Source organism: Phycodurus eques, chromosome 17 (genome assembly GCF_024500275.1).
Source record: "Phycodurus eques isolate BA_2022a chromosome 17, UOR_Pequ_1.1, whole genome shotgun sequence".
Classification (NCBI taxonomy): Eukaryota; Metazoa; Chordata; class Actinopteri; order Syngnathiformes; family Syngnathidae; genus Phycodurus; species Phycodurus eques.
In genome coordinates this window covers 6,074,543-6,102,487 of record NC_084541.1, presented here as the reverse complement: position 1 = coordinate 6,102,487, position 27,945 = coordinate 6,074,543, and the positions used below count along the sequence as shown (strand labels likewise).

General features: G+C 45.4%; 1 protein-coding gene across 3 annotated transcripts in view; it reads right to left on the bottom strand.

Moving 5' to 3' along the window:
- Positions 1 to 2,981, bottom strand: part of robo4 (roundabout, axon guidance receptor, homolog 4 (Drosophila)) — a 63,066-nt gene extending 60,085 nt beyond the window's left edge. For 2 of the 3 annotated variants that reach the window (XM_061702512.1, XM_061702513.1), the window contains exon 1: positions 2,898 to 2,981. In XM_061702512.1, coding sequence (XP_061558496.1) covers positions 2,898 to 2,952 — 55 coding nt within the window. In that variant the 5' untranslated portion in view covers positions 2,953 to 2,981. The remainder of the gene's footprint in view (positions 1 to 2,897) is intronic. The other variant, XM_061702514.1, reaches the window with a different exon arrangement.
- Between the last annotated feature and the right edge of the window lie 24,964 nt (positions 2,982 to 27,945).

Genomic DNA, 27,945 nt, shown 5'->3' with positions numbered 1-27,945 from the left:
GGAAACCCCAAGTCAAAAGCATTTGGCCACAGCCGTTACAGGACCGAGCACTTTTGCTCTCAGTCGGCAGGGCGTTCGGTGGAAGACTGGCTCGCTGAGAAGAAGAGGGACGCGGCACAATCAAAGGTAATGCTGGAGACAACATCTCCGTATGCGTCTTTCAGTCGTCTTCCCTTTCCATGCATCCTCTCATTTTGCTCTTTCTTCTCACATGCAGACCCGACATCAGCCCGTACGCCATCTGCTGCCTCAACCTCCCAACAATCCCCCCGCGCCCCCAACACACAATAGCATCCGGCGTGGTGCTGTTGTCGTCGTCGCTTCTGACCACTTACGTGCCTCTTGCTTCCCGGGATACAATCAGGACTCTCTTGGGATCCTATCTGGTGTTGCCACCTCCTGAGGAGGAAGCCCCCAAACTTTTTACTTCCCTCCAAATGTTCAGTGGCATCTGACCTATGCACAGATAAATAGTGTTTCTTTGTTTTTATTTATTGATTTATCTATTTATCTATTTGTTCTTTTTAAAACGATTGCCAAAGATAGATAGTGTTTCTTTATTTTTATTTATTTATTTATTTATCCATTTGTTCTTTTTAAAACGATTGCCAAAGATATATAGGGTTTCTTTATTTTTATTTAAGTATTTATTTGTTTATCTATTTGTTATTTTTAAAACGATTGCCAAAGAATATGGTGTTTCTTTATTTCTGTTGATTGATTGACGACAACAATGACGACAGTGTGTTTTTTGCTCTTAAAAAAATTGCTGGCTGTGTGTTGCTTTTTCACAAATAAAAGTTGGGGTGTTTTACTATACTACTTTTGTGTCTTTCTCTTCAATATAAAACCAATACATATATAAAAAAAATTTAATTGTAAGGAATTGATTGGATCTTATTTGCTCAGATGCGTTCGATTTTTTTAATCTTATATCTTACAGTGATACATTTTGATCGCCTCTCATTTATATATACATTATAGACTCATTTTGATCAATCGTCGACACCGGGGACGGGGACCGCACGAATGTTTCGCGCGCTGCGAAACACGCTGCCGGCGGCGTTCCGCGCGTGCCACGCGGCCTGCGGCGGCCCGGACAGGCCGTCGGGCGGGGCGAGGCCATCCTAATGCTGGCGCGCTCGGGCGGCAGCGGTTTGGTGTGCGCTCCCCGGAGCCGCGCTTTCGGGAGATCGCCGCGCGCCCCCACCCCGCGCAGGGGCCGGCGGCTCGGGCACCTTCATCCGTACCTTCCATACCCCGCACAACATGTTACAAGGAGCCAAGACAATGCTCTCTTTTTGAGTAAGTGATTAAAAGTCAGCGATGTGAACCAAAACTAAAATATTTTGAGAACACAGCAAACTGAATGGCATGATGTGTTTCCAGCAGGAGAAGCAGGAGGAACAGCAACCTGAAACTTGCCAGCCAGCAAACCACCAAGCAGGTTATATCAAACCTTCCACAGAACTCTGAGGGCGAAGTAAAGCACATGCCCAATCGTAACTTCCTCGCTAAGCATTACGAATGTATGTTTTCAGTAAAGTTGAGAAAAGGTTCCTTCTTGTCACTACCACAGTGTTCCTACATTATCTACTACTACTACAATCATTTAATCCCTGCCAATAGTGAGAAGGATCCAGGAATAAAAACAAAAAAAATAAGCCGCATCACATTTGGCTGATGGTGTAAGAAGTTCAGTGTTGATACTGTTCCAATACATGCACTGAATCTCACCTTCACCCGTAAACATATTTTCGTTGGGAAAGCTCATGTGATACGACATCGCATTTTTGATTGGTCGTCACATCTGCGAGATTGCGATGCCTTTCACCTGCAATTCAAATTTCGAATCAAAGCTAGTTGCCGAAGGTCAGCCACTCATGAAAACGAGTTACAGTACCCTGCACACTGCTCAGTGGCGTTAGGTCATGTGACTTGGTGTGCGGCATGCCGAAAGTTAGTCACGGGAGATATTTAAAGGAATGACTTTGTGGACCTCATGCCCTACGATGCAAATCTCTTCGAACCAAAGCCAAATGAGAGCTTTCGTCTACAAGCATTATTTCTGGGTTCATTGAAAAGTTACAGTATTATAACACCCGCAGCAAACAAGTTTCTATCCTGCTACAAAAACTACAAAATGTTTGCAGGGTGTAGAACATGAATGCCATTGTTTGAACTTCCTGCAGAGTTGGATGACCACATTCAAGGAAACAGAGAGACTGATCAGCTTCCTGATAGGAGAGGAAGCTCAAAACACTCTGGAACAACAAAAGAACCAGGGAACTCCCCCATCAAAAGCATACTCACAATGAAAGAAAGTACAAACTTGAGGTGTATATTTACTACGGACTGTGTTGAGCCTTTTGCAAACTTCACATTGACAAAAAAGTTATTACTACACAACCAACGAAAGGGCTGCTCTTTTTCAGTGGGTCCATCATTCATGAGAAACGGAAATCCCTCAAACAGCAGACAACAATACCCTACTTAACCACATTGTCACATTAGTTCCACCTAGAAAGTTAAAAATACTTCATCAGCGTGTCATTATACATATATATTATTCAAAACACCTAAGAAAATTCCTAAAATTTATGTTGAGAAGATTTTAGCCATTTTAACTAAAGGGTGGACTTCCAAATTCCCCAGGCCCAGTCAACCCCCACCCAGTGTACATACACACAAACACATGCACACTGATGAAACATTGTCAGTTATGACATTGTTCAGTCAATTTAAAACACATTTCATGAAAGGTAAATATTCGCTGTTAGCGTGAACGTGTTAAGTCCCCATATTAAAAGGTCCTTAGGCTTTAACTCCATGAATAAAAGTGTTGCAAAAAATATATTGTACAGGTATATACAGTACATACAAAGTAAGTAACTTACCTGGCAAAAGAAGTGCAATTATCACATTGAGCAGACAGAAATCTCCTCTGAACATCACTGCGGTCAGGCCAAGTCAAGCCAGTCTCCACAAAGATTTTCAATATTACACTCTGCATTATGGAAACACGCCTCCAATGTGCTGTGAGAGCCAATTTCAAAATAAAAGCCCCCAAAAATTAATAAAACCCCTGACTCAAATGAAGTTGGGACTTTGTGTATAACATGTAAATAAGAACAGACATTGATTTGCAAACCCTTTTCAAACTATATTAAGATAGATATTTAAATTTAAAACTGATAAACTATTGTTTTTATTTTACTTTTCAAATATTCACTCATTTTGAACTTGATGCCCTGCACCATGTTCAAAAAAGCTGGGACAGGTGCAAGTACTGTATGCCACTGTTTTCCATCACCATTTATTTTGACAACACTCAATAAGCATTTGGGTACTGAGGCCAGATGAATTGTTGAAGCTTCCATCAATCCATCCATCCATTTTCTGAGCCGCTTCTCCTCACTAGGGTCGCGGGCATGCTGGAGTCTATCCCAGCTATCATCGGGCAGGAGGCGGGGTACACCCTGAACTGGTTGCCAGCCAATCGCAGGGTACATACAAACAAACAACCATTCGCACTCACATTCACACCTACGGGCAATTTAGAGTTGTCAATTAACCTACCATGCATGTTTTTGGGCTGTGGGAGGAAACCGGAGTGCCCGGAGAAAACCCACGCAGGCATGGGGAGAACATGCAAACTCCACACAGGCGCGGCCCGGGGTTGGACCCCGGTCCTCAGAACTGTGAGTCAGACGGCCTAACCAGTCGTCCACCGTGCCGCTTGTTGAAGCTTTGTAGGTGGAATTCTTTCCCGATCTTGCTTGATGTACAACTTAAGTTGCTCAACACTCTGGGGTCTCCGCTGTCGTATTTTGTGCTTCATACTGCACCACACATTTTCAATAGGAGACAGGTCTGGCCTGCTAGACTTACGCAGCCTGTCAACGTTGTTGACAATGACAGCGTCCTTATGCGCCCCCTGCCACCGGTGTTTTAGGTAGCAAAGCTGGTCAACGTAAAGCAAAGACGAGCTAGACACGGTGCTTATTTTTACCCTCAATAATAATGGCGAAACGAACAGGCAGTGACATATCCTCAAACCAAGCCAAAGTAAAAAAGAAAGGCTGTTTCTTTAAGATGGAATGGCTGTCGGAATATGTGCAAATACAACCCCAATTCCAATGAAGTTGGAATGTTGTGTTAAACATAAATAAAAACAGAATACAATGATTTGCAAATCATGTTCAACCTACATTTAATGGAATACACCACACAGACAAGATATTTAATGTTCCAACTGATAAACTTTATTGTTTTTAGCAAATAATCAATAACTTAGAATTTTATGACTGCAACACGTTCCAAAAAAGCTGGGACAGGGTCATGTTTACCAAAGTGTTACATCACCTTTTCTTTTAACAACAATCAATAAACATTTGGGAACTGAGGACACTAATTGGTGAAGCTTTGTCAGTGGAATTATTTCCCTTTCTTACTTGATGTACAGCGTCAGCTGTTCAACAGTCCAGGGTCTCCGTTGTCGTATTTTACGCTTCATAATGCGCCACACATTTTCAATGCGGCGGCACGGTGGACGACTGGTTAGAGCGTCAGCCTCACAGTTGTGAGGACCAGGGTTCAATCCCCGGCCCCGTCCGTGTGGAGTTTGCATGTTCTCCCCGTGCCTGCGTGGGTTTTCTCTGGGCACTCCGGTTTCCTCCCACATCCCAAAAACATGCATGAATTGGAGACTCTAAATTGCCTGTAGGTGTGAATGTGAGTGCGAATGGTTGTTTGTTTGTATGTGCCCTGCGATGGGCTGGCAACCAGTTCAGGGTGTGCCCTGCCTCCTGCCCGATGATAGCTGGGATAGGCTCCAGCACGCCCGCGACCCTAATGAGGAGAAGCGGCTCAGATAATGGATGGATGGATGGATTTTCAATGCGAGACAGGTGTGGACTGCAGGCAGGCCAGTCTACTCTTTTACTATGAAGCCACACAGTTGTAACCAGAATGTGGCTTGGCATTGTCTTGTTGAAATAAACAGGGATGTCACTGAGAAAGATGTTGCTTGGATGGCAGCATATGTTTCTCCAAAACCTGTATGTATCGTTCAGCATTAATGGTGCCTTCACACGTGCAAGTTATCCACGCTCATTTCATCACAGATGCTGTCTTTGGAACTTTGCGCTAATAGCAATCCATCCATGCTGGAGCCTATCCCAGCTATCTTTGGACGAGAGGCGGGGTACACCCTGAACTGGTCGCCAACCAATCACAGGGCACATACTGTATAAACAAACAACCATTCACACTCACATTCACACCTACGGACAATTTAGAATCTTCAACTAACATGCATGTTTTTGGGATGTGGCAAGAAACCGTGGTAAACGGAAAAAAAAAACAGGCAGGGGGAGAACATTCAAACTCCACACAGGCGAGGCCGGATTTGAACCGGGGTCCTCAGAACTGTGAGGCAGATGTGCTAACCAGTCGTCCACCGTGCCACCCACAGTAGAAGTAATAAAACCCACAGTAGAAGTAATAAAAAAGTAAATGAAATTGGCTAGCAACAAGGTTGTACCGCACCTCCTGCCCGCAGTTAGCTGGGATAGGCTCCAGCACGCCCGCGACCCGAGTGAGGATAAGTGGCAGAAGATGGCTGGCTGGCTAGATCCCATTTGTGAGGGAGTGAACAGCACCTCCATTGCAAATTAACTTGCCAAGTTTCACAGAAAAGAATGATAATCCAGAAATAGGTGTACTACCAGAAGCTCATTCTAAAGGTAGTTATAAATAAACAGTTGTTGAGTGAACTGTTTCTTGTGAGTTCCAAAAAGACCTTGGAGCAAGTGATTGATGTTTACACTGAGCCAACAACTTGGGCTTGATCAGCCAGCCATCTTTCAGACTGCAACCGAAGGTTTGGAGAGGATGAAGGATGAGACCTTCATTCTCTCCAAACCTTTTGTTGCAACTCAATTACAATCCATTGGATTAAGGCAGGTCTCAAGGAAGGAACCTCACTCACTCACTCAGATTAAAGGTCAGAATAAGCATAAGAATGGGAAAGGATGGTGATGGAGAAGCAAAAGAGCAAATTCGTCAGCCCCAGTAAGGGATGTGATAAAGAGACTTTAGAGTGAGATGTTAGTAAGTAAGTACTCTGAAGTGTATTTTAAAAACAAAGCAAGACCACACAGAGAAATTAGTCCATTCCCAGTGCTATGCAAAAGTCTTAGGTCACCACTAGTTTTGTTTTTCACAATAGTCAACATGACTTGTCAAACATTAACTAATGGGACACTGAAGGTTTACAACAATGAATGAAGAACCAATGTCCACAAAACTTTGTAGAGGAATAGTGCATTCAGGAAGAACCAATTACATCTGAACAACCAATTATATATCAAGTTAGTTCACTTTGGTGATGATCTGGATGAGGGTGAATTCTTTTTTTGTTTTTTTTTGTTTTCCATGTGAGTCAATAGGGTACCAATAGAAATGTCCAAACCCCAGAATCATATTAATACTGTTCTTGTCTGTTCTTCATCATCGATTCACCAGGAAGTAGCCTGCTAACTAATAAATCAATGGACCAACAATTATTTTCACTTGTATTAATAGTTCAGACTTTGTGAAGGTCTTTGCTCTACTTAGTGGCCTTCTACATAGTTATATTAGATTTTTATGGCATTGCTAAAACAACAAATCCAATGGTGGCCTATGACTTTTGCACAGTATTGCTTATAAAGCTACTGAAATCTGACAGTTTCACATCAGTTTTCCTGAATTATACATTGAACTCCATAATTTAATGTTCATGTTTTCATTTTAATTTATTTCAAATATGAAAATAAATCTGAGATTGGCTGGCGACCAGTTCAGGGTGTAGCCCGCCCCTCACCCGAAGATAGCTGGGATAGGCTCCAGCACGCCCGCGACCCTCGTGAGGATAAAGCGGTATGGAAAATGGATGGATATGAAAATAAATGTTCATATTTGCAATTCACATTGCAATGAACCCTGTTTTCTGCCATAAAATGAAAAACAATTAGCTTAGTCAACTAATCTTTAGGAGTTGCTCCAAATCCTCTCAATTCTGTGAGAGTCCTATAAACGATGAAGGAACCTGTTTATTGCTTTATTATTCGATTTCTGACTGAATATAACAACGGCCTATAACAACGGCCTTAGCAAAATGTGAAGACTTTTAAGAGCTCACCTTTTCTGTGCTGTGGTCTGCTCCTGAGAGGTGTGTGCTTGTGTCCAAGAGGATTGCGAAAATGCACCTTTACTCGAGTCTTTGACTTCTTATCCTCCAGTTCTGTTGGACAGAGATCTTGGCATTTGCACCGCTGAGTGAACTCAGCCCAGGAGTAGAGCCATGACGCATAGAGTAGCCATGCACTGACCTTCATGGTGAGTCCAAAAGTCCTGCCTTCAATTCCTGGGTGCAAGTCCCAAAATCTGCATTGGTTCTACTATGACACCCATGCAGAGTGAATTACAAACACTATAATATTCCAACCCACATACGTATAACATGATAATCCCAAAACATGTACGTGAAACCTTTACCCCGCCCTCTTTAATTTAGCTTCTCTTTGGTCCCATTCATCCTCTTCATTGGGTCCTTTTTCCTTGGGAGACGGAAAAGAGGAGGGATAAGAAATATTCCCCCCCACCCTACCACCCCCCGACCACCAACCTACAGACACACACACAAAACCCAAGACTTCAACCTCATGCTGAGCAAATGCAGAGGAAAAGGGGACTGTCTTGTCACACATATCTGCCATTCAATCTGCATGGGATAAATCTGAGGCTGGGGGAGGAGGAGTGAAACTAGGTTAAAAAAGAGGGGTAACACAGAGAAGATTGTATTTCATTGAAAAAACATTTTCTAATGGCTCAAATAGGTCTGTGTTAACTCATCATAATACCCAGTACATGCTACAAATATTTTAAACATCCTTGATTCTTACACAGAATGATACAAATTATGTTTTGTCTTTTGTCAGACAAGTACTACAGTATATGGAGGAAAACAGCTTTCACCACAATATTTTTACATAGCAATTATAACACCCGGCACAGTGGTCGACTGATTAGCATGTCTGCTTCACAGTTCTGAAGACTGGGTTTCAAATTCCGGCCCCGCCTGTGTGCAGTTTGCATGTTCTCCCTGTGACTGAGTGGGTTTTCTCCGGATACTCCGGTTTCCTCCCACATCCGACAGAAGATGAATGAATAATAAAATCCATCCCACACAAGAAGCCGACCTCCAACCAGTCAACTTGCCAAGCTAATTTGTAGCTGCCAGTCCACACAGTATGACACTTGTACAGTATGTTAGAGACAAACAAAAGTGACTAATTCAACCATTTAAGAATGGTGGGGTTTAATTTCGAACAGCTTTGGCTCATTTGCTTGGGGTCCCTGAGGGTACAAAGATTATACTGTATGTATGCCAGCTCTTGGCTTAATTTTCTTTTTAAAAAAAGAAGAAGCAAATGGCAGTTATGAAAAGGGTACGGGTGATTCAGGGCTTCCACAATTTTAAATTGTTGATCGGATCAATTATTTTGTATTTTTCAGACATCCAGCCACCAATTGATGATAATTTATCATCCATCCATTTTTTTGAACCACATATCCTCACTAGGGTCACGGGCGTGCTGGAGCCTATCCCAGCTATGTTCGGGCGAAAGGCGGGGTACACCCTGAACTGGTTGCCTGCCAATTACAGGGCACATTTAAACAAACACCCAATTGCACTCACATTCACACCTACGGGCAATTTAGAGTCTACAATCCACCTACCACGCATGTTTTTGGGTGTGGAAGGAAACCGGAGTACCTGGAGAAAACCCACGCAGCCATGGGGAGAACAAGCAAACTCCAGTCTGGTGTGACTAATTCCCTCTTGGGGGATGTGCATCAGACGTAATGGATAATTGCTGTAGTGCATATTACTGTAGGTCTTTGTCATGTTTAAAACTTATTGAACATACTAGATAATTGTTTAGATAATGAGAGACAACATCACCTCCTTCAGCTATCACCTTATCGTGGTGGAGGGGTTTGTGTGTCCCAATGATCGTAGGAGCTAGGTTGGCTGGGGCTTTATGCCCCTGGCAGGGTCACCCATGGCAAACAGGTCCTAAGTGAGGTACCAGAAAAAGCACAGCTCCAAAAACCCCTATGATGACAAACAATTCAGGAAGACGTTTTCCCTTGCCCGGACACGGGTCACCGGGGCCCCCCTCTGGAGGCAGGCCTGGAGGTGGGGCTCGAAGGCGAGCACCTGGTGGCCGGCCCTGCACCCATGGGGCCCAGCAGGGCACAGCCCGAAAGGGTAACATGGGTCCCTCTTCCCATGGGATCACCACCTGTGGGGGGGACCATAGGGGTCGGGTGCAGTGGGAGCTGGGCGGTGGCCGAAGGCAGGCACCTTGACGATCAGATCCCCGGCTACAGAAGCTGGCTCTAGGTACGTGGAATGTCACCTCTCTGGCAGGGGAGGAGCCTGAGCTGGTGTGTGAGGTCGAGAAGTTCCGACTAGATATAGTCGGGCTCGCCTCCACATACAGCTTGGGCTCTAGTATCAGTCCTCTCGAGAGGGGTTGGACTCTCTTCCACTCTGGAGTTGCCCACGGTGAGAGGCGCCGAGCAGGTGTGGGTATGCTTATTGCCCCCCGACTCGAGAGCACCTGTACGTTGGGGTTCACCCCAGTAGACGAGAGGGTAGCCTCCCTCCGCCTTCGGGTGGGGGGGGACGGGTTCTGACTGTTGTTTGTGCCAACGCACCAAACAGCAGTTCAGAGTACCCACCTTTTTTGGAGTCCTAGGAAGGGGTGCTGGAGAGCGCTCCAGCTGGGGACTCCATCGTTCTGCTGGGGGAATTGAATGCTCACGTGGGCAATGACAGTGAGACCTGGAAAAGCGTGATTGAAATTCTGGTCCACCATCCGCTGTCTCAGGAGGGGGAAGCAGTGCACCACCAACACTGTGTATAGTGGGGATATAGTGGGGATTGGGTGCTGCTGACCTCGACTCGGGACGTTGTGAGTCGGCGGGGAGAATACTTCGAAGACCTCCTCAACTCCACCGACACGCCTTCCCATGAGAAAGCAGAGTCTGGGTTCTCTGAAGCGGGCTCTCCTATCTCTGGGGTTGAGGTCACCGAGGTGGTTAAAAAGCTCCTTGGTGGCAAGGCCCCGGGGGTGGAGGAGATTTGCCCGGAGTTCTTAAAGGCTCTGGATGTTGTGGGGCTGTCCTGGTTGACTCCAACATCGCGTGGACATCGGGGACAGTGCCTCTGGATTGGCAGACTGGGGTGGTGGGGACCGGATGGTGTGCTCCAACTATAGGGGGATCACACTTCTCAGCCTCCCTGGTAAGGTCTATTCAGGGGTGCTTCCCTTTGTTACCGATTCTGTTCATAACCTTTATGGACAGAGGCGTAGAGGGGGTCCGGTTTGGTGGCCTCAGAATTGCATCTCTGCTTTTTACAGATAATGTGGTTCTGCTCGCTTCATCAAGCTGTGATCTCCAATTCTCACTGGAGCGGTACGCACCCGAGTGTGAAGCGGCTCGGATGAGAATCAGCACCTCCAAATCTGAGACTATGGTCCTCAGTCAGAAAAGGGTGGCGTGCCCTCTCCAGGTCGGGGATGAGAGCCTGCCTCAAGTGGAGGAGTTCAAGTATCTTGGAGTCTTGTTCATGAGTGAGGGACGAATGGAACGGTAGATCGACAGGCTGATCGGAGCAGTGTCTGCAGTGATGCAGACTTTGTATCGGTCCGTTGTGTAAAGAAGAAGCTAAGCCGAAAGGCGAAGCTCTCGATTTACCGTTCCTACCCTCACCTATGGTCACGAGCTGTGGGTCGAATTTTGAATGATGTGATTTTAGGTCTCTCTGCAAAAAAAGTCTGGAACTCAGGAACGTGTGAACGATTTTCATTCATATTTCACGTTTACTTAGGCACCCTCCATCCATCCATTTTCTGTACCGCTTTATCCTCACAAGGGTCGCGGGCCTGCTGGAGCCTATCTCAGCTATGTTTGAGCGAGAGGCAGGCTACACCCTGAATCGGTCGCCAGCCAATCGCAGGGCACAAATAAACAAACAACCATTCACGCACACATTCACACCGAAGGGCAATTTAGAGTCTTCAATCAACCCAATGCATGTTTTGGGGATGTGGGAGGAAACCGGAGTGCCCGGAGAAAACCCACGCAGGCACGGGGAGAACATGCAAACTCCACACAGGCGGGGCCGGGGATTGAACCCGGGTCCTCAGAACTGTGAGGCTGACGCTCTAACCAGTCGTCCACCGTGCCGTCCAGAATTAAGCAATTACATTGAAATACATGTTAAACTGCAGTCACCACACAATTGCCACTTTTTAAAGTGCCTCTGATTAACACCAAATAAATTGTCGAAGTTCAAGAAAGCATTTCCTGACATTTTTGTGTGTGTTAGAACACAAGCCATGGTCCGCAGAGATCTTTCGCAGCATCACAAGGGTCTTATCGTCCAAAGATATGAGTCAGAAGAGGCGAATCCCCCCCAAAAATAAAAAAAAATAAAAATGTATCAGTCATATCGAAACACTGGTGGAATTAATGACACAGAGGGTAAATTTTATTATTTTGAAATATTGATGAATGAAGAAAAAATGGGCAGATTTTTCTTGGACAAAAGGGCAGGTGCTTGAGCACTTCTTGGGTCTATGTGTGCACAAACCTGTTTTTGGCTTTACATGCTCCTGGATTATATTTGGACACATCAAATAGAAGCCTTTTGAAGATGAGACCTACTTCTTAGGTACTGATTAATGCGAAAGGCTACCAGTTGGATACACACTTCTGCAATAACAAATTTGCTCAAATTACCTTTAATAATATTATTATATGTTATTATTAATAATCAATGATACTTATTTACATGTAGACACTGATCATGTTAATGATGTCTCACAATAATTAGAACACAATCAATATAGAACACTTTATTTCTATAAATCACTATCAGTCACTCGCCTGCGTTCACTTCCGGTTCGATTTACATTTTAAGGGTACAATCAAACTATCTTTGTCTCGTAAAGGGCACCACGTCTCTTTTTTATTGGTGTAAATTTAGCAAAAGTGACAAAAAAAAACGCTTATCAGTCTCATAATCTGAAGGTTGCTACATTTATGAAATACGAGTCCTCAATTACAGAGGTTTCTTGATGTAACTCAAAACACAGACAAAACACAACAAGGAGTGGAATTTTATCTAATATTTAATTAAATATACCAGGGATCTATAGGGATACACACAGTGGGGTCTAAGTGAAAAAAAGAAAACTCTACTAATAAGTAGGCTTTACACGATCAGGATTTTTGGGGCCGATCACCGATCAGCGAGTTTAAAAAACGATAACCGATCACCGATCCGATCACAAGATGGAGAAATGTGTCTATTTAAATGACTTGTTCATTAACTGTATAAACTTGGGTACTTAATTGCTCATAAAATTATATTTACAATGAATAATTTATCTTTGGTCATCTATTTTTGCCAGTGAGGCATAGTGACAGACAAATGAATGGTCTTCTATTAGATGGCAGGAAGTACATACAGTAATTAATGTATCCACTTTTTGTGACGTTTTTGTTTGTTGGTGTGCCGTGAGATTTTTCTAACAAGTACTTTAAAGCATAGTCAAGTTACCACTAAATGAGTGAGCACATAAAGTTAATGCAAAAGTTCACCTTACCGTTAAGCCTTTACGTAATTAAAAAACTTTTAGTTTTTAGTGTGATTATTTTTTCTGTGCGTAAGAATGTTTCAAGGGCCCTGATAGACGTCTATACTGCTTGTTTTAAGTATTATGTTTGAATAAACTGTCTTATTCGAAACTGATTTTGCAAACTTTTTTAAGGTTTAGATTTTTTAAGATTTAAGGTTGAATTACTTGGAACCAGCTCAAAGGAGAAACTACATGTTTTGTTTAAAAACATACAGTATGTACCAATGTAAGACTTTTTCTTACTAATTAAAATTCACAAGTAAGATTTAAATAAAAAAAATAAGTAAAAACTTTAACAATGAAAATACACCCATCCATCCATCCATTTTCTGTACCACTTCACATCTGTACCACATCACTCGAGTCGCGGGCGTGCTGGAGCATATCCCAGCTATCTTCGGGCGAGAGGTGGGGTACACCCTGAACTGGTCGCCAGCCAATAGCAGGGCACATATAAACAAACAACCATTTGCACTCACATTCACACCTACGGGCAATTTAGAGTCTTCACCACGCGTGCTTTTGGGATGTGGGAGGAAACCGGGGTACCCAGAGAAAACCCAAGCAGGCACAGGGAGTACATGCAAACTAGGAAAAGATTTGAACCCCTCCTCAGAACTGTGAGGCAGATGTGCTAACCAGTCGGGCATTGTGCCGCACTGAAATACACAACTTATTTTAATCAAACATTTCAAATTTATTGCTTGTAATAAGCAAACTAAATTCATTATTGAGATGTAAATTCTTAAATTAGGTCAAATTTATTATTCACAAAACTACACCACGTATTCTGAGCAAAAATTTCTTACAATTCTTGCTTGTAAAAAGCGAATTTTTCTAATTTTAAGGCTTGTTTCTGTCTTCAAGGCGCTAGATTTGTAAGCTCGTTTAAAGAATTATTTTTTAGAATTATTTTTTATCCCATTGGCATATTTTTTTTGCTCAGGATAAGAAACCTTTACAAAATTTGAGGAAATTTTGCTAATTTCTAGACAGGCATTTTTTGTTGTGTATTTTTTCTGTAACTGCAGATTTACAGCATAAATCTTTTTGAAATAACATTCTAGACTAAGTTGTGTTTAAAGTTAAGAAAAAAACTTCCTGCGACGATGTTTTTTCTATTGGCGCTTTTCGATGACAAGTTCCAGAGAGGCATGGCTCTGTCCTAGCCTCACTTGGCGTGGCCTGGCCTCCTTCACTTTTCCATTACAAAATGAACCTGTCATGAACGGAACAGAGGACAGGACCCACAATGCACAACTCCAATACAAATGGTACACAGGCAGGCAATCTGAAAAGGCAACAGTATCCAAAAAATGTGAGGAAAAGAGGCAAGGTCAGTAATCAGAACAGAGTCTAGTCTTACTGTGAGTCGGTGACGTGGAAACAAGGAATGTTGGAATGTGACAACAAGGTACAACGAACCGGCGACCAGAAAGAATGAGACAGGAGGTTAAATGCATGGGGTAATTACGGTAAACGAGGGTGGACCCGCATCGACCTTGGGAGCCTAAGCTTCATGGTGACATTGTTGATGACCTTTGTGATGGGGAAGGGCCCAACGAACCTGGGAGCGAGCTTCCTGGACTCCACCCGGAGTGGAATGTGCTTGGTGGAAGCCGAACTCGCTGACCCACTTTGTAGTTCGGGGCCGGTTTCTCCTACGGTCAGCTGCGGTTTTGTAGGACTGGCCTTGGCGTGGCAGCATCTGGCGGGCTCGCTCCCAGGTCCTCCTGCAGCGTCTCACCAAGGTCAATGCAGCTGCAACTGTGGATTCTGGGGCTATGGCAGGAAACAGAGATGGTTGGTAATCCCGTCACAAAGTCTACGGAGAAGTCTGACCAAGGACATTGTGGTATGGGCAGGGGTCGAAACTTCCCAGAAGGACGTTGACGAGAGAGCTTGTTAGCAGCGCATACCTGGCAAGCATATCAGAATCATCTTTACGTAATTGATAACATCCCTCCTAAAGTTAGGCCACCAAAAGCGCTGTTCGACCACAGATTGCGTTTTGGCAATGCCTGGGTGACATAGACCGGTTAGTGTGAGCCCAGTGGACGACTCTTCCCCTTAAGGTCGGAACCACATAAAGCCTGTTTTCAGGGCAATCTTCAGGGCTAAGAGTGTTATTCAGAGCCTGTTTTCTCACAGTTTCAACGTCCCAAACAAAAGCAGAAATAAAACATGACTTGGGCAAAATAGCTTTAGGGTCGGACAAAGAATTATCTTCGCAGAAAAGACGTTACAAATGCATCCGGCTTACCATTTTCAGAACCAGGTCGGTAGGATAACATGAAATTAAATCTTGTGAAGAACAGAGCCCATCTAGCCTGCCTCGCTTTTAATCTTTTATCAGACTTAAGATACTCAAGGTTCTTGTGATCTGTCCATACTAAAAACGGCATCTGTGCCCCCTCAAGCCAGTGCCTCCACTCCACCTTGACCGCCACCAATATGGGGGTTATGTAATTTCAACCAAGGGTTCCCTAAAATAAGGTCATAATTCATAGCGTCAAAAACATGAAAACTAATGCGTTCTGAGTGAGAATCAGGAAATGTCAATGTGCGTGTTTGGGTGCGGTGAGTGATCTTGCCCATAAAACTGCCGTCTGCAGCATAGGTGTTGCGGTGGCGTTTTACTTGAAAGGTTCTAAGGTGCATACGTCTAACGAGGAAGGAGTTGAGTAAATTTGCGTCAGAACCAGAGTCAATCAATACAGATGTATGACTCTCTTGATCTGGAGAGCATAGTAACACTTTAGGAAGAACCCGGGTTGGGTCTTCCTTCATGAAATTTAGACTCACTGCTCTCGTACCCGTGTTACCGGCACCGGCAACCTTGACCTGACAGTTGCTCATGGAATGACCCAACTGACCGCAGTAGAAGCACCGCCCTTCCCTCAGCCGACGTTGACGTTCCTCAGGGGAGAGACAGAACCTTCCCAGTTGCATGGGTTCTTCCGTGGTGACGCTAGCCAATGGATTGAGACCGGCAACACGGTATCTGCCTTGGTTTGGCTGGTCACCGAGGCTCGTCCTCCAGGTGCGCGGTGATGCATCCATCCTCCAATCTCCATCCAGCTCGTGATCCAAGCTCGTGAGCCTTTTGTCAATCTTTACGGCGAGAGCGATGAGAGTGTCCAACTCGGTCGGCAGGTCTAGTGGGACCAAACGATCCTTGACGGCGGGCAATAGTCCTTGAAGAAAATGCATCAAGTAGTGCCCTGTTGTTCCACTGACTCTCAGCTGCTTGAATGCAAAACTCAATCGTGTAATCTGACACGTTGCGCTTGCCTTGTTGTAAGGTGACAAGGGAGCGAGCTGCCTCACGATCTGGTGTGGAATACTGAAAAACCTGCTCCATAGTCTTTACGAAACAAGCCCAAGAATGACACGCGGTAGAATTGCGGCTCCATTCAGCAGTAGCCCACGCCTCCTCACAACCAGTCAGGTGGGAAATGACAAAAGCGATCTTTGCCCGCCCGGTGGGGAAGGCAGCTGCCTGCAGCTCAAAGTGGAGTTCGCACTGAGTGATGAACGGGTTAATATTCCCAGTCTCTCCAGAGAACCTCTCCGGTCGAGAGAGCTGTGGGCAGACACCAGCGGATGTGGCAGGTGGTGGCATGGTGACTGCTTCACATGGAAATTATGGTACAGTGGCGGCATCGGATGCTGTGCCAGCTGGTTCCTTCTTCTGAACCATATTCATTAGAACTGTGAGGCCACCTGTCTCACCATAGTGTCCTGATGCTCTGACAGTCCCTTTAGATCAGGGGTGGCCAACTAGTCAGAGACTAAGAGCCACTTTTTTTTCTATGTTACTGTAAAGAGCCACATCATACACATGGGTACACATGAACATCATCTTTTAATAATGTTTGCACGCATACACAGACCTCTGCTCTGCCAGATCTAATGAAAATAACCACACCAACATGATAATATCAGTAATTTTAAACAGTTAACATTGTTAGCTTGTATTCTGTTGTTGCCACTCCAAGCAATTCTTTCAAATGAGTGTCAGTCAGAACAGATCGATGCTTTGATTTCACGTTTCAGGGTAGAAAACACAGACTCGCAGACGTACGTTGACCCAAACATGGACAGTATCTTAAGCGCAGCTCGTTTGATGTTGGGGTATTTGTCAATTGGTACACTTTTCCAGAACTCAACGGCCTCTTCCCTTAAAACAGCTTTCAGTTGATCCTCCTCACAAAGGTCGATCATCTCCAACTCAGCCGCAGCCTCATCTGTGACGAGCGGGGCTTTCAAACAGTCTGTCTACGCATTAAATGGGTCGACGAGGAACGTAATCTGTGGTCTTTTCAGTTGTAGATCACAGAACCGGGTCACAAAGCTTTCGTGCAGGTTTGCAACCAGTGTTGCATATCTGTCGCTTTTCTTTTTCAGGGCGGCGCTGGTGACTTGCTCACTGGCTTTTAGCAGAGTATGAAAATGTGTTAAATCTCCCTTTTGAATATGCGCCTCGAACAGCTTTAGTTTGTTGACAAACGCAAACACACTTTGCACCAGGTCAGGCAGCATTTTTAACTTACCCTGCAGGGTCAGGTTCAGTCTGTCCAAGTGACACAGCATGTCGACTGAAAATGCCAGATCCATAATCCACTCGAGGTCTTAGAGCTCGGGATAGTCCTTGTCCTTCTCTTCCATGAACAGTTTCACAGCATCCAAAAGCTCAAAGAAGCGAGAGAGTACCTTGCTTTTTGACAGCCACCTCACAGTGCAGTGCAGCGGCAGGTCACCTGGAAGCCCTTGGTCCAGCTCAGCGATGAGATTCCTGAATTGCCTGTGGTTAAGCGCATGTGTGCAGATGTAGTTGACGATTTCCATCACAGGCTTCATGACGTTGTTTAAATTCAATGATTTAGACACGAGTTGTTCCCTGTGGATGATGCAGTGGAAATTCCAAAAGTCGGGAAATGTTTGATCAGCTTTGCACAGCCCCACAAGCCCGTTCACGGATCCGATCATGGCTGGCGCTCCATCCGTGGCTATTGCAGTTAGTTTCGGTATGGGCAGAATTGCTTTTGCAAACGCAGCCATCATTGCTTCTTTCACATCTATGCCACGGGTTCTGTCTTTTAATGGCACAATATCAAGGAGTTCTTCTTTGATCATACATTCATTTGACACAGACCGTGCAAATATAGCCAACTGAGGCTTGTCTTGTATGTCACAACTCTCATCCAATGCCACACGAAAATACTCACATGCTAGAAGGTCAGAGTGCAACTGTGATTCAACAGCTGTATTAATATCCGATATTCTGCGTTTAACACTGTGGCGGGACAGTTGAACGTCTGATACGCTCCATTTTAGTTTGTCGTCTCCAGGAGCCAAGATTTCAAAGGCGTCAATGAGGCATTTTTTAATGAAGTCCCCTTCGTTGTATGGCTTTTTAGCCCGTGCTATGTTCCAAGCCAGCTGATATGATGCAAGCGTTACGGTCTCCGAGTGTTTCGTACATTTTTGGAAAAACTGCACCTGCTTTTCTGCCTGGCTTTTCAAAGCGACCAACTTGTTCTTGCGAAGTTCAGTCCCTTTTGGAAATTCCTGTTCGATGTTAGGGTGGAGTGAGCTGAAGTGACGCTGAAGATTTGAAGCTTTGAAATGCGCTAATGCTGCGTGACATATAAGGCAGATCGGCTTGCCATTACGTTTAACAAAAAAATATAAACTCTCCCACTCTAGCAAAAACCTCCTGTGTTCTTCTTCATATTTTCGTTTGGCTGTGCTTTTTTCCTCTGCCATTTCAAGAGGTAACTTGACGGAAATTGTTTACAACACAAATGATGTCACACCAAAGATTCTCTCGTTGCTCGTTTTGACGTCACTCAAACAGGCTTACATGGTCAGTGTGCCATCAGAGCCGCATGAAACTAGTTAAAGAGCCGCATGAGGCTCGCGAGCCGCGGGTTGGCCACCCCTGCTTTAGATGAAGGTGGAGGGCAGCAAGCTGCTCACTCTGCTTCGATATGCGTTGACCCTGCTCTTGAAGGGCTTTGCGCACCAGGTCTGAGTCTGCTGGATCCATGTTATGGCCAGTTCGTTCTGTCATGAACGGAACAGAGGACAGGAACCAAAATGCATGACTCCAATACAAATGAACATTTTCAAAAAAGAGAGGTTTAATAAACGAGCAGAGGTCGGTACACAGGCAGGCATTCCGAAAAGGCAACAGTATCCAAAAAACGTGAGGCAAAGAGGCGAGGTCAATAATCAGAACGGGGTCTAGTCTTACTATGAGTCGGTGACGTGGAAACAGGGAATGCTGGAACGTGACAACAAGGTACAACGAACTGGCGACCAGAAAGAATGAGACAGGAGGTTAGATGCATAGGGTAATTACGGTAAACGAGGCACAGGTGGGGAAGATGCTCTCAGGAGCAGGTGTGTACGAGACAGGGGGAAGACAACAACCCTAACACCCACCCATAACAGAAACAATCAGAAGTGGGAGTGATTGGGGCGGGATCAAGAACAAGGTTGACATGCTCGTTTCTCGTTGCGCCTTCCTTGCGTTATTTCATCTTCTGCCAATGGACAAAAATGCCTGCACTTCCTCAGTCGACCATGTAACAAAAGCTGCTTTAAGCCTGCAGCACGCTGTGCGACGTGGTCGAACCTGACTGGACTGAAAAAAAAACACACAATATTTGATGCTTTATATACTATTTATAAGGCTTGAGGTGACGCGGCGTGGCTTGCTCAAACTGGAAATATGTTTTCCCCGCAAGGGAAAGCTTATCTGCGTTTTGATTGGCTGTATGCTGCGACGTTAAGACAGCAATTTTTCAATAGTGTGAAAGTAAACAATGGCATTTTATGTTGTTTGTTGTCGAGGTTGTTGTTTTTTTATTATTCTATTTATTTATTTTTATTCTCACACATTTCCGATTGGTTTGCATGGTGAAAAGACACATCCATGCTGTGGAGATCTTCTCCTCTTGTCCCTGTCTTTGCTGTTCTGGAGTCTGCGGGGACGGGACTATTTTTCACTCCTTCCTGATCTCGTGGGTGGGGGGAACCACTTGGGTGACCTCCTGGGGAGTAATGGTGGTGTAATGATGTTGACTCGCTCATGTTTCGCAGGTGCTGGGGCGGTGCCGGCTGGCACCCGCCTGGGTCCCCCGCTGTGGCTACTGGTGGGGGCCCACTGTCGCTCCTCGGGTCTGCTTCCACCTCTTCTCTCCGTTCCTTGCGTCCCGCTGTGGTCGCATCTTCCTCTTCCCGTGGGGGAGCCGGGCGGTCCCCTGCGGGCTGTGGGGCCTGCTGTGGGGTTCTTTTCCCTGCCTGGTTTGGGGGGGTGGGGGTCCACCTCCCACGCTCAAGGGCGGGTAGTGGGTGCCGGCAGGGGTGTGGGGGTGGAGGAGCTGGGGTTGATGTTGTGGGTCTGGGTGGGATGGCCCTCTTCGTCAGTGGTTGTCGGGCCTAATGGGCCCAACCTGCGGGAGCCATGCCTCTTAATCACTCACTTAGCACACACTCACACCATTCACTGTATATATTTCTCACTAATCACATCTGGGCACGGGAGGGTGTGGGTGTCGGATTGGGTTTCAGTACGTCTGTGCTGTTTCTCGGTCCGTGCGCCCTGCCCCTCCACCCTGCCTGCCCCCCTGGATTTTAAATGCATCACACACACTCCCCATGTTTTAATGACCCACATACACCTATCTCTGGGTGATGGGTCGTGGGTGAGGGGGGGTTTGGCTGTTAGGCAGTGGTGCCTGGCAGCCCTGCTCCCACCCCCTCGCCTCACTGACCTCTCCAGATTTTAATGCACCACACCACTCGGAGGGGGAGGCAATTACTGCTAGTCGGGGACCTGGCAGTCATAGCAACGGGGGGGAGGTGGGTCTTACTTACTTGCACGGCGGTGCGCCGGAGGTGCTCCCGAGGTCGGGGCCCCGGGCTGGATGACTGCTTGGTGTTGGGGCTGACCTCTCATGGCCTGGGGCTGCTCCTTGGGTTCCCCCCCCCCCCCCCCACTTATCGTTCTCATGTCGGGTGCCCCTATCCGCCCTCCTTTCCAACAAACAAGGGGCACTATCCCGCCCACGGGCTGGGCGGGGACTGGCTGCCTCGCGGGCCCTGCGGGTTGGGGAGGGGGGGTCTGGCTCTCCTGGGGGTGGAGGGGGTGGTCGGGTGGCGGGGCGTGTGGGGCGGTGAGTGGGGTGGGGTTGTTCGCTGGGAGGGGGGTGGCATTGGGTCCCTGCGGCCCCTGCTGGGTGGCCGGTTGTCGGGGCGCCTCGGTGGGCATGGCGGAACGCCCTGGGTCCCTCGGTGTGGGACGTGTCCCGTCTGCCGGGCTGCTCTTTGGTGGACCCCTGTGCTTGATCCCACCCCTCGATTGATTGGGTGGGGTCCTCAGCCGCCGCGGTGCGGCCACAGCAATTACAGGACACTTCTGTCAGTCTTTGTGCATGTAAAACGGTATCAATTCGCTTGCATGTATCCGCAGGCACACACCCCTTACTGCAACAAATAACTCATGAATATGGAAATTGATTTTGTATCACCTCACTTATACTCTCGTCCTGTACACTTTTATAATTTACCTAATTAATGCCACCACACTTCAGTCGTACAGCCGGTTTCACAACCCTGGTCCTGCATGCTTCTTCTCCTGTCCTTGTCCTGTTCTATATTGTCCTGTCCTTCCCTCACAGGGTGTAGCACTACAGCCCCATGCAACACTCATATTTAACGTTTCATTGTTGTAGATAATGTAATGCTTTACTTCACACATCCTGTTTACAATGAGTGCTTTGTCTTTTGTCTTTGTTTCTTTCTCCCTTCTAGAAACATTGTTCTGTTCGACTGATCAAGTCTAATTCTCAATAAACCTCAATTATAATACCACAGCGGAAGCTTAAAAACTCCACTGTGACACAGTAAAACTATTTCGGCATAAAAGGGATACAGATTTTCCATTCTGCTTGTCCTAACAGCCAAACAGGACAAATAAATAAATTAATTAATAAAAACACACAAACACAAAAAAGACAGCAATTAAAATGTTTTAATTGCAGTAAAACCAGTGGTAGACTGATCGGCCACGCAATGAAAAAAAGTTGCTAAACCACGCACACTGCGTGACAGTTCAATCGGGTTCGGCGGCGTCGCTTGGTGTGCGGCAGCCTTTAGACACCATGACTGTGAAAGTGACAAGTCACCACAGTTAAAGAAAGGCTTACATCAGCAAATCAGATGACAGTGACGCACGGCCCTTCTCGGCCTGCGTTTTAGAACCAGGTGGAAGGAGATTCTGAGGAATGTTGCCATTGTCAGTACCCAGCTTTGAAAAAGTGTAATGAAAAAGTGACCACACAGGGCGGCAACAGGCTATTTAGGGGGGTAGTACTGGTACAATGGAAAAGGGGCATATTTGCATGTGGTACCCATTCAGAAAGTTATATTGAACTCTACACACTAAAGCACATACTGTACAGTACATTATATACATACGTACATGACACATACATACGCATGCACGCACACACACACACACACACACACACACACACACGCACACACACACATACAGTTTAGGCCATTTCGCCAAGCCCCAAAATTAAGTAAATGGTCTGATTCCATTTAATACCATTATTTCAATATGTTGATTATGATTCAGGTTGATGGATACAAGTTTACACGTTTACATTAAAATTCAGGACGAGTGAATTGGACGGATTATTAATTTGCATTTTTAATCCCCAATGTTCACATCCTCTTATTCCGGTTATGAAAATTTAACATAGTCTCACATGTTGATGTTTTGGTGGGCTTCAGAGGATTTTCAGATTTCAAATTTGGACCTGGCTCTCTTTAGGTTGAGGGAATGGGAAAAAACAGTTTTCCAAAATTCAAGATGAACATAAATGTCTTGATTTGCTTAAAGCACAAACACAATTTGTCTGCTTTCATGGAGGACTAAGGAAATCTAAGTATTCACATTTCAAAGGCTGAAGTCAGTGGATTTTGACTTTCTAAAATTGTATTTGAAAAATGGTTCAAAACCTTTCATTTCCTTTCCATTTTCTGTCCAATAAGCTTGCTGGCAAGAATTCATTTTGACTTCAGTGTTACCATAGAACATTTAATTATGTGGCTACTTATGCTTCAGTGTTTAATTGTTACTTAATTGTTTACTTTTACTTTGTTAGTTTTTTGGCCACTATGGAGAGGAACAGCTGAACGCGAGAGGATTATGATTAGCTCATAAAAGTTATCTTACTCCTGAAGCCCCCTTTATAAAATGATGGCTTCACCCCTGCATATGCCATGACAGCATCTCCCTTTGCTTTTCTTTGTGTTAACAATCATTTCTATTGTAAGTACAAGATGGTAACAGAACAAGACCAACTCCATAGTTGATAATTAGATTCGACAAAGCTTGTGCAAAACAGAATGCTATTTCTGTTCTCTTTTAATCATTATAGCCACTGGCTTTCCCTAAACCTTTGACAGTGTTTGATAATTTAATCAACACTGTTAAAATGAAACACAACCCCACTGGTAGGGAATTCTTCATCCCACAATAGGGTACCATGTTTTTTGGTTGCAGCAGAGCAACCAAACTACTAATCTGGTCATTCAACTACTCCGTAGGAGAACATTGGGGTTACTCCTTGGATAAAGAAATAAAAAGCCTAAGGCAATAACTCAAGGACTAAGAGAGAGAGAGAGAGAGGGAGAGAGAGAGAGGGGGGGGGGGGACCAAACAAACAAACAACAACAAAAAACAATAGAGAACAGAATGCACCAAAAAACAGTATCTTCTTGTCATGGCTTTTAACTTGGTGGAAATGCCCAAATGGTAAACTTTGGTATCACTGGGTTTGCCAAATAGCCTATAGGTCCTTAGCAATTTAACATTTGTATATCATGATTGTTCATTTTACCCCACAGAGCACATACAAAGTTGTATTTACCACACTTTCAGAGAGACTGGTAAACATTGCCATCTGGGTGATTTAACATGAACTGAGACACATTCTTCTGGGATAAATACACCAACTTTGGTGTCCCAAAACCATTAATGATTTTTTTGTGGTGTGAGACCTGGGTGGGGAGGTGGTGGCATACATATCACAATCTGAGGGGAAAATGGCAGAGAATGAGAACAGCAAGCTAGACGTTCTGCTTGAGTGCATCTCAATGCAGAATCTACTGGAGAAGAGTGCACCACATCCCCTTTGCAGTTTCCAAACTTCACACTCCATGCTTTCGCTCACACCTCTTTACCCTTGCATTGCTGTCTCTTTCTCTAGTCTTCCCGCCCCCGTCTCTTTATATGCCCAGCTGGCTGCACCACACAAAGACTTTGTTCCCTGTTTTCAAATGATCCTTCAAACCCCCACTTGCTTTGTTCTGCTCATTTTCCCACTCCCCAGACAAGAGTTTAGCCACAAAAATTAAAATGAGGAACGCAAAGAGGAAAAATGGTGGTAGGGGGGCGGATGGCAGAGATTACAGAGGTGAGTTAGTGTGAGGAATGTGGATGAGAACAAAAATGTCCGCCAAGGAAAACTTTTGGGTATTATAAACCAGGCCTTTATGTATAAATATTTCATTGATTTACAATCCTGAAATTCAAATGTGACCTTGAATGGGTCATTTATTTAGCAAACTATACTATCTGATGAATTATAGGAGGACAATTTTCCAAGATGAATACTTGAACACTATTTTTTTAGCCAAATACAGTCTGACTATACTGTAGATGGTTTCTCAGTACCTCTTACTGCAAGGGATAAGATAATGTTCTCTTGTAATCTTGCGGTCAATATAAATTAAAATTCTATACAGGTCAAAAAGATTAAGATCCCCCCCACCCCTCCATCTGTAATGCCCCAATTCCCCAGCTTGTGTGAAATGTTGGATCTGGATTGTTGTGCAGCGAAAGGAACACAGTGTATAGATGTGGAACGGACCTAATAGGATTGGTTTTGATTCATTAGATTTTCTTTTATTATCCTGGTTGGAATTCCACTCCACATCTCGTCAGGCTTCACATTTTTAAAAACAGCAGGAGGAAGAGGGCAAGTGTTAACTGAACTTCAAGACTGCGAAAACTCTTGATTGGAAGCATCCGCTCATTCATACACACTGATCAAAACTGACAACACAAATTATATGAGTCATGAGTTCAGCAAAAATGATTGTTTATCCACTGGTTCTGAGAAAAATGACAAATCGGCGCACTGGTTAAGCAGCATCTTGTCTTCTAACAAGTTGCACTTTCATTATACTGGTCACGGCACACTTTATGTTTCAGACTGGCATTGTTTTTGAGCAAAGTGTCGTGTTTTGTTCGCCACGCCGTTTCCTAAAAAAAAATGAGTCGGGCTCATCAGGATTTGTCATACACACATTTATAGTCCTCTTTGCCATTGTTAATTGTTTACGAGTTATGCGAAACCTCCAGATTCATTAGACAACCGCAAGACCCTACTCTTTTCACAAATTAGCCAATCACAGCTGTCATTCACTGGCTCACCCTCACACACACATTGGCCCACCTTATTCTTCTCTGGTGTTTGTCTACTTTCTTTTTCTTTTGGAGTTAATGTGGTTGCTACACCAGTTCATGTGTGCATTATCGCCAACAACTGACTGAAGTACACGACATGTTTTTCAGCAACAAAAAAGATGTAATATTAATTTTTTTTTTTTTTTAATCTGAAAATTTACTTGTCGCACATGCATGAATATATGAAAAATTTGCTCGCACTGCCAAATATTTTAGGGGCAAAATGTGACCATTTAGGGTCAGTCTGGGGCCCTGTAGAAGCATATGTATAGATCAATGCCCTTTATTCTCAAGAGCTGTTCATAGAATAGACAACAAGTGTCATTGTGCTTTGCTAATCCTGGTGTCCCACATTAAAAATAATGTAGAAAATATGCAAATAAAACACTACTTTTGCCATGATGATATAGTTAAGAGGTTAGAGTAAGGGCACATTATTTTCAGTTTCATTGAGAAAATCAATAACATTCTATTCATTAGGGAAATGATGACGAGACACCTATATAATAATAATAATAATAATCCATCCATTTTCCACACCCCCTATCCTCACTAGCGTTCCGGACGTGCTGGAGCCTATCCCAGCTGACTCTGGGCGAGAGGCAGGGTACACCCTTAACTGGTCGCCAGCCCATTGAAGGACACATAAACAACAATTCAGAATCAGAATCATCTTTTTATGGCAACTATTGTCAAAAATACACAAGGAATTGGTCTCCGGTAGATGGAGCTCATCTAGTACAACAAAATGACTTTTGAGACATAAAAACACACTATGGAGAGTCACTGAGGAATGAAAGGTTACCAATAATGTGGTTATGCTGATACTATAACAGTTGTGCAAACGATGCAGTCCTCTAGCAAGTTAGAGCAGTTTGAAATGATTAATAGAGCAAGAATTTGGTACAGTAAAAAAATTTCGTCAAGAAATTTAAGCAGTTTACTGTAACTATCCATCCATTTTTTACCGCTTATCTGAGGTCGGGTCGCGGGGGCAGTAGCTTTAGCAGGGACGCCCAGACTTCCCTTTCCCCATCCACTTCATCCATCTCTTCCGGGGGGATCCCGAGGCGTTCACAGGCCAGCCGAGAGACGTAGTTTCTCCAGCGTGTCCTGGGTCGTCCCCGGGGTCTCCTCCCGGTGGGACGTGTCCGGAACACCTCACCGGGGAGGCGTCCGGGAGGCATCCGAATCAGATGCCCCAGCCACCTCATCTGGCTCCTCTCGATGTGAAGGAACAACGGCTCTACTCTGAGATCCTCCCGGATAACCGAGCTTCTCACCCTATCTTTAAGGGAGAGCCCAGACACCCTGCGGAGGAAACTCATTTCGGCCGCTTGTATCCCACCCACAGCTCGTGACCATAGGTGAGGGTAGGAACGTAAATCGACCGGTAAAGTGAGAGCTTCGCCTTTCGGCTTAGCTCCTTCTTGACCACAACGGATCGATACAAAGTCCGCATCACTGCAGACGCTGCACCGATCCGCCTGTCGATCTCCCGTTCCATTCTTCCCTCACTCGTGAACAAGACCCCAAGATACTTGAACTCCTCCACTTGGGGCAGGATCTCATCCCCGACCTGGAGAGGGCATGCCACCCTTTTCCGACTGAGGACCATGGTCTCAGATTTGGAGGTGCTGATTCTCATCCCAGCTGCTTCACACTCGGCTGCGAACTGCTCCAATGAGAGTTGGAGGTCACGGCTTGATGAAGCCAACAGAACCACATCATCTGCAAAAAGCAGAGATGCAATACTGAGGCCACCAAACCGGAACCCCTCTACGCCTCGGTTGCGCCGGGAAATTCTGTCCATAAACGTTATGAACAGAATCGGTGACAAAGGGCAGCCTTGGCAGAGTCCAAACCTCACCGGAAACGAGTCCGACTTACTGCTGGATATGCGGACCAAACTCTGACTCCGGTTGTACAGGGACCGAACAGCCCGTATCAGGGGGTTAGGTACCCCATACTCCCGAAGCACCCCCCACAGGACCACCCGAGGGACACGGTCGAACGCCTTCTCCAAGTCCACAAAACACATGTAGACTGGTTGGGCGAACTCCCATGCACCCTCGAGGACCCTGCCAAGGGTGTAGAGCTGGTCCAGTGTTCCATGGCCAGGACGAAAACCACACTGCTCCTCCTGAATCTGGGATTCAACTTCCCGACGGACCGTCCTCTCCAGCACCCCTGAATAGACCTTACCAAGGAGGCTGAGGAGTGTGATCCCCCTGTAGTTGGAACACACCCTGCGGTGTGTTCCAACTACAGGGGGACCACCACCCCAGTCTGCCAATCCAGAGGCACTGTCTCCGATGTCCACGCGATGTTGCAGAGGCGTATCAACCAGGACAGCCCTACAACATCCAGAGCCTTGAGGAACTCCGGGCGAATCTCATCCACCCCCGGGGCCCTGCTACCGAGGAGCTTTTTAACCACCTCGGTGACCTCAACCCCAGAGATAGGAGAGCCTGCCTCAGAGAACCCAGACTCTGGTCCCTCATGGGAAGGCGTGTCGGTGGAATTGAGGAGGTCTTCGAAGTATTCTCCCCACTGTCTCACAACGTCCCGAGTCTAGGTCAGCAGCGCCCCATCCCCACTATACACAGTGTTGATGGT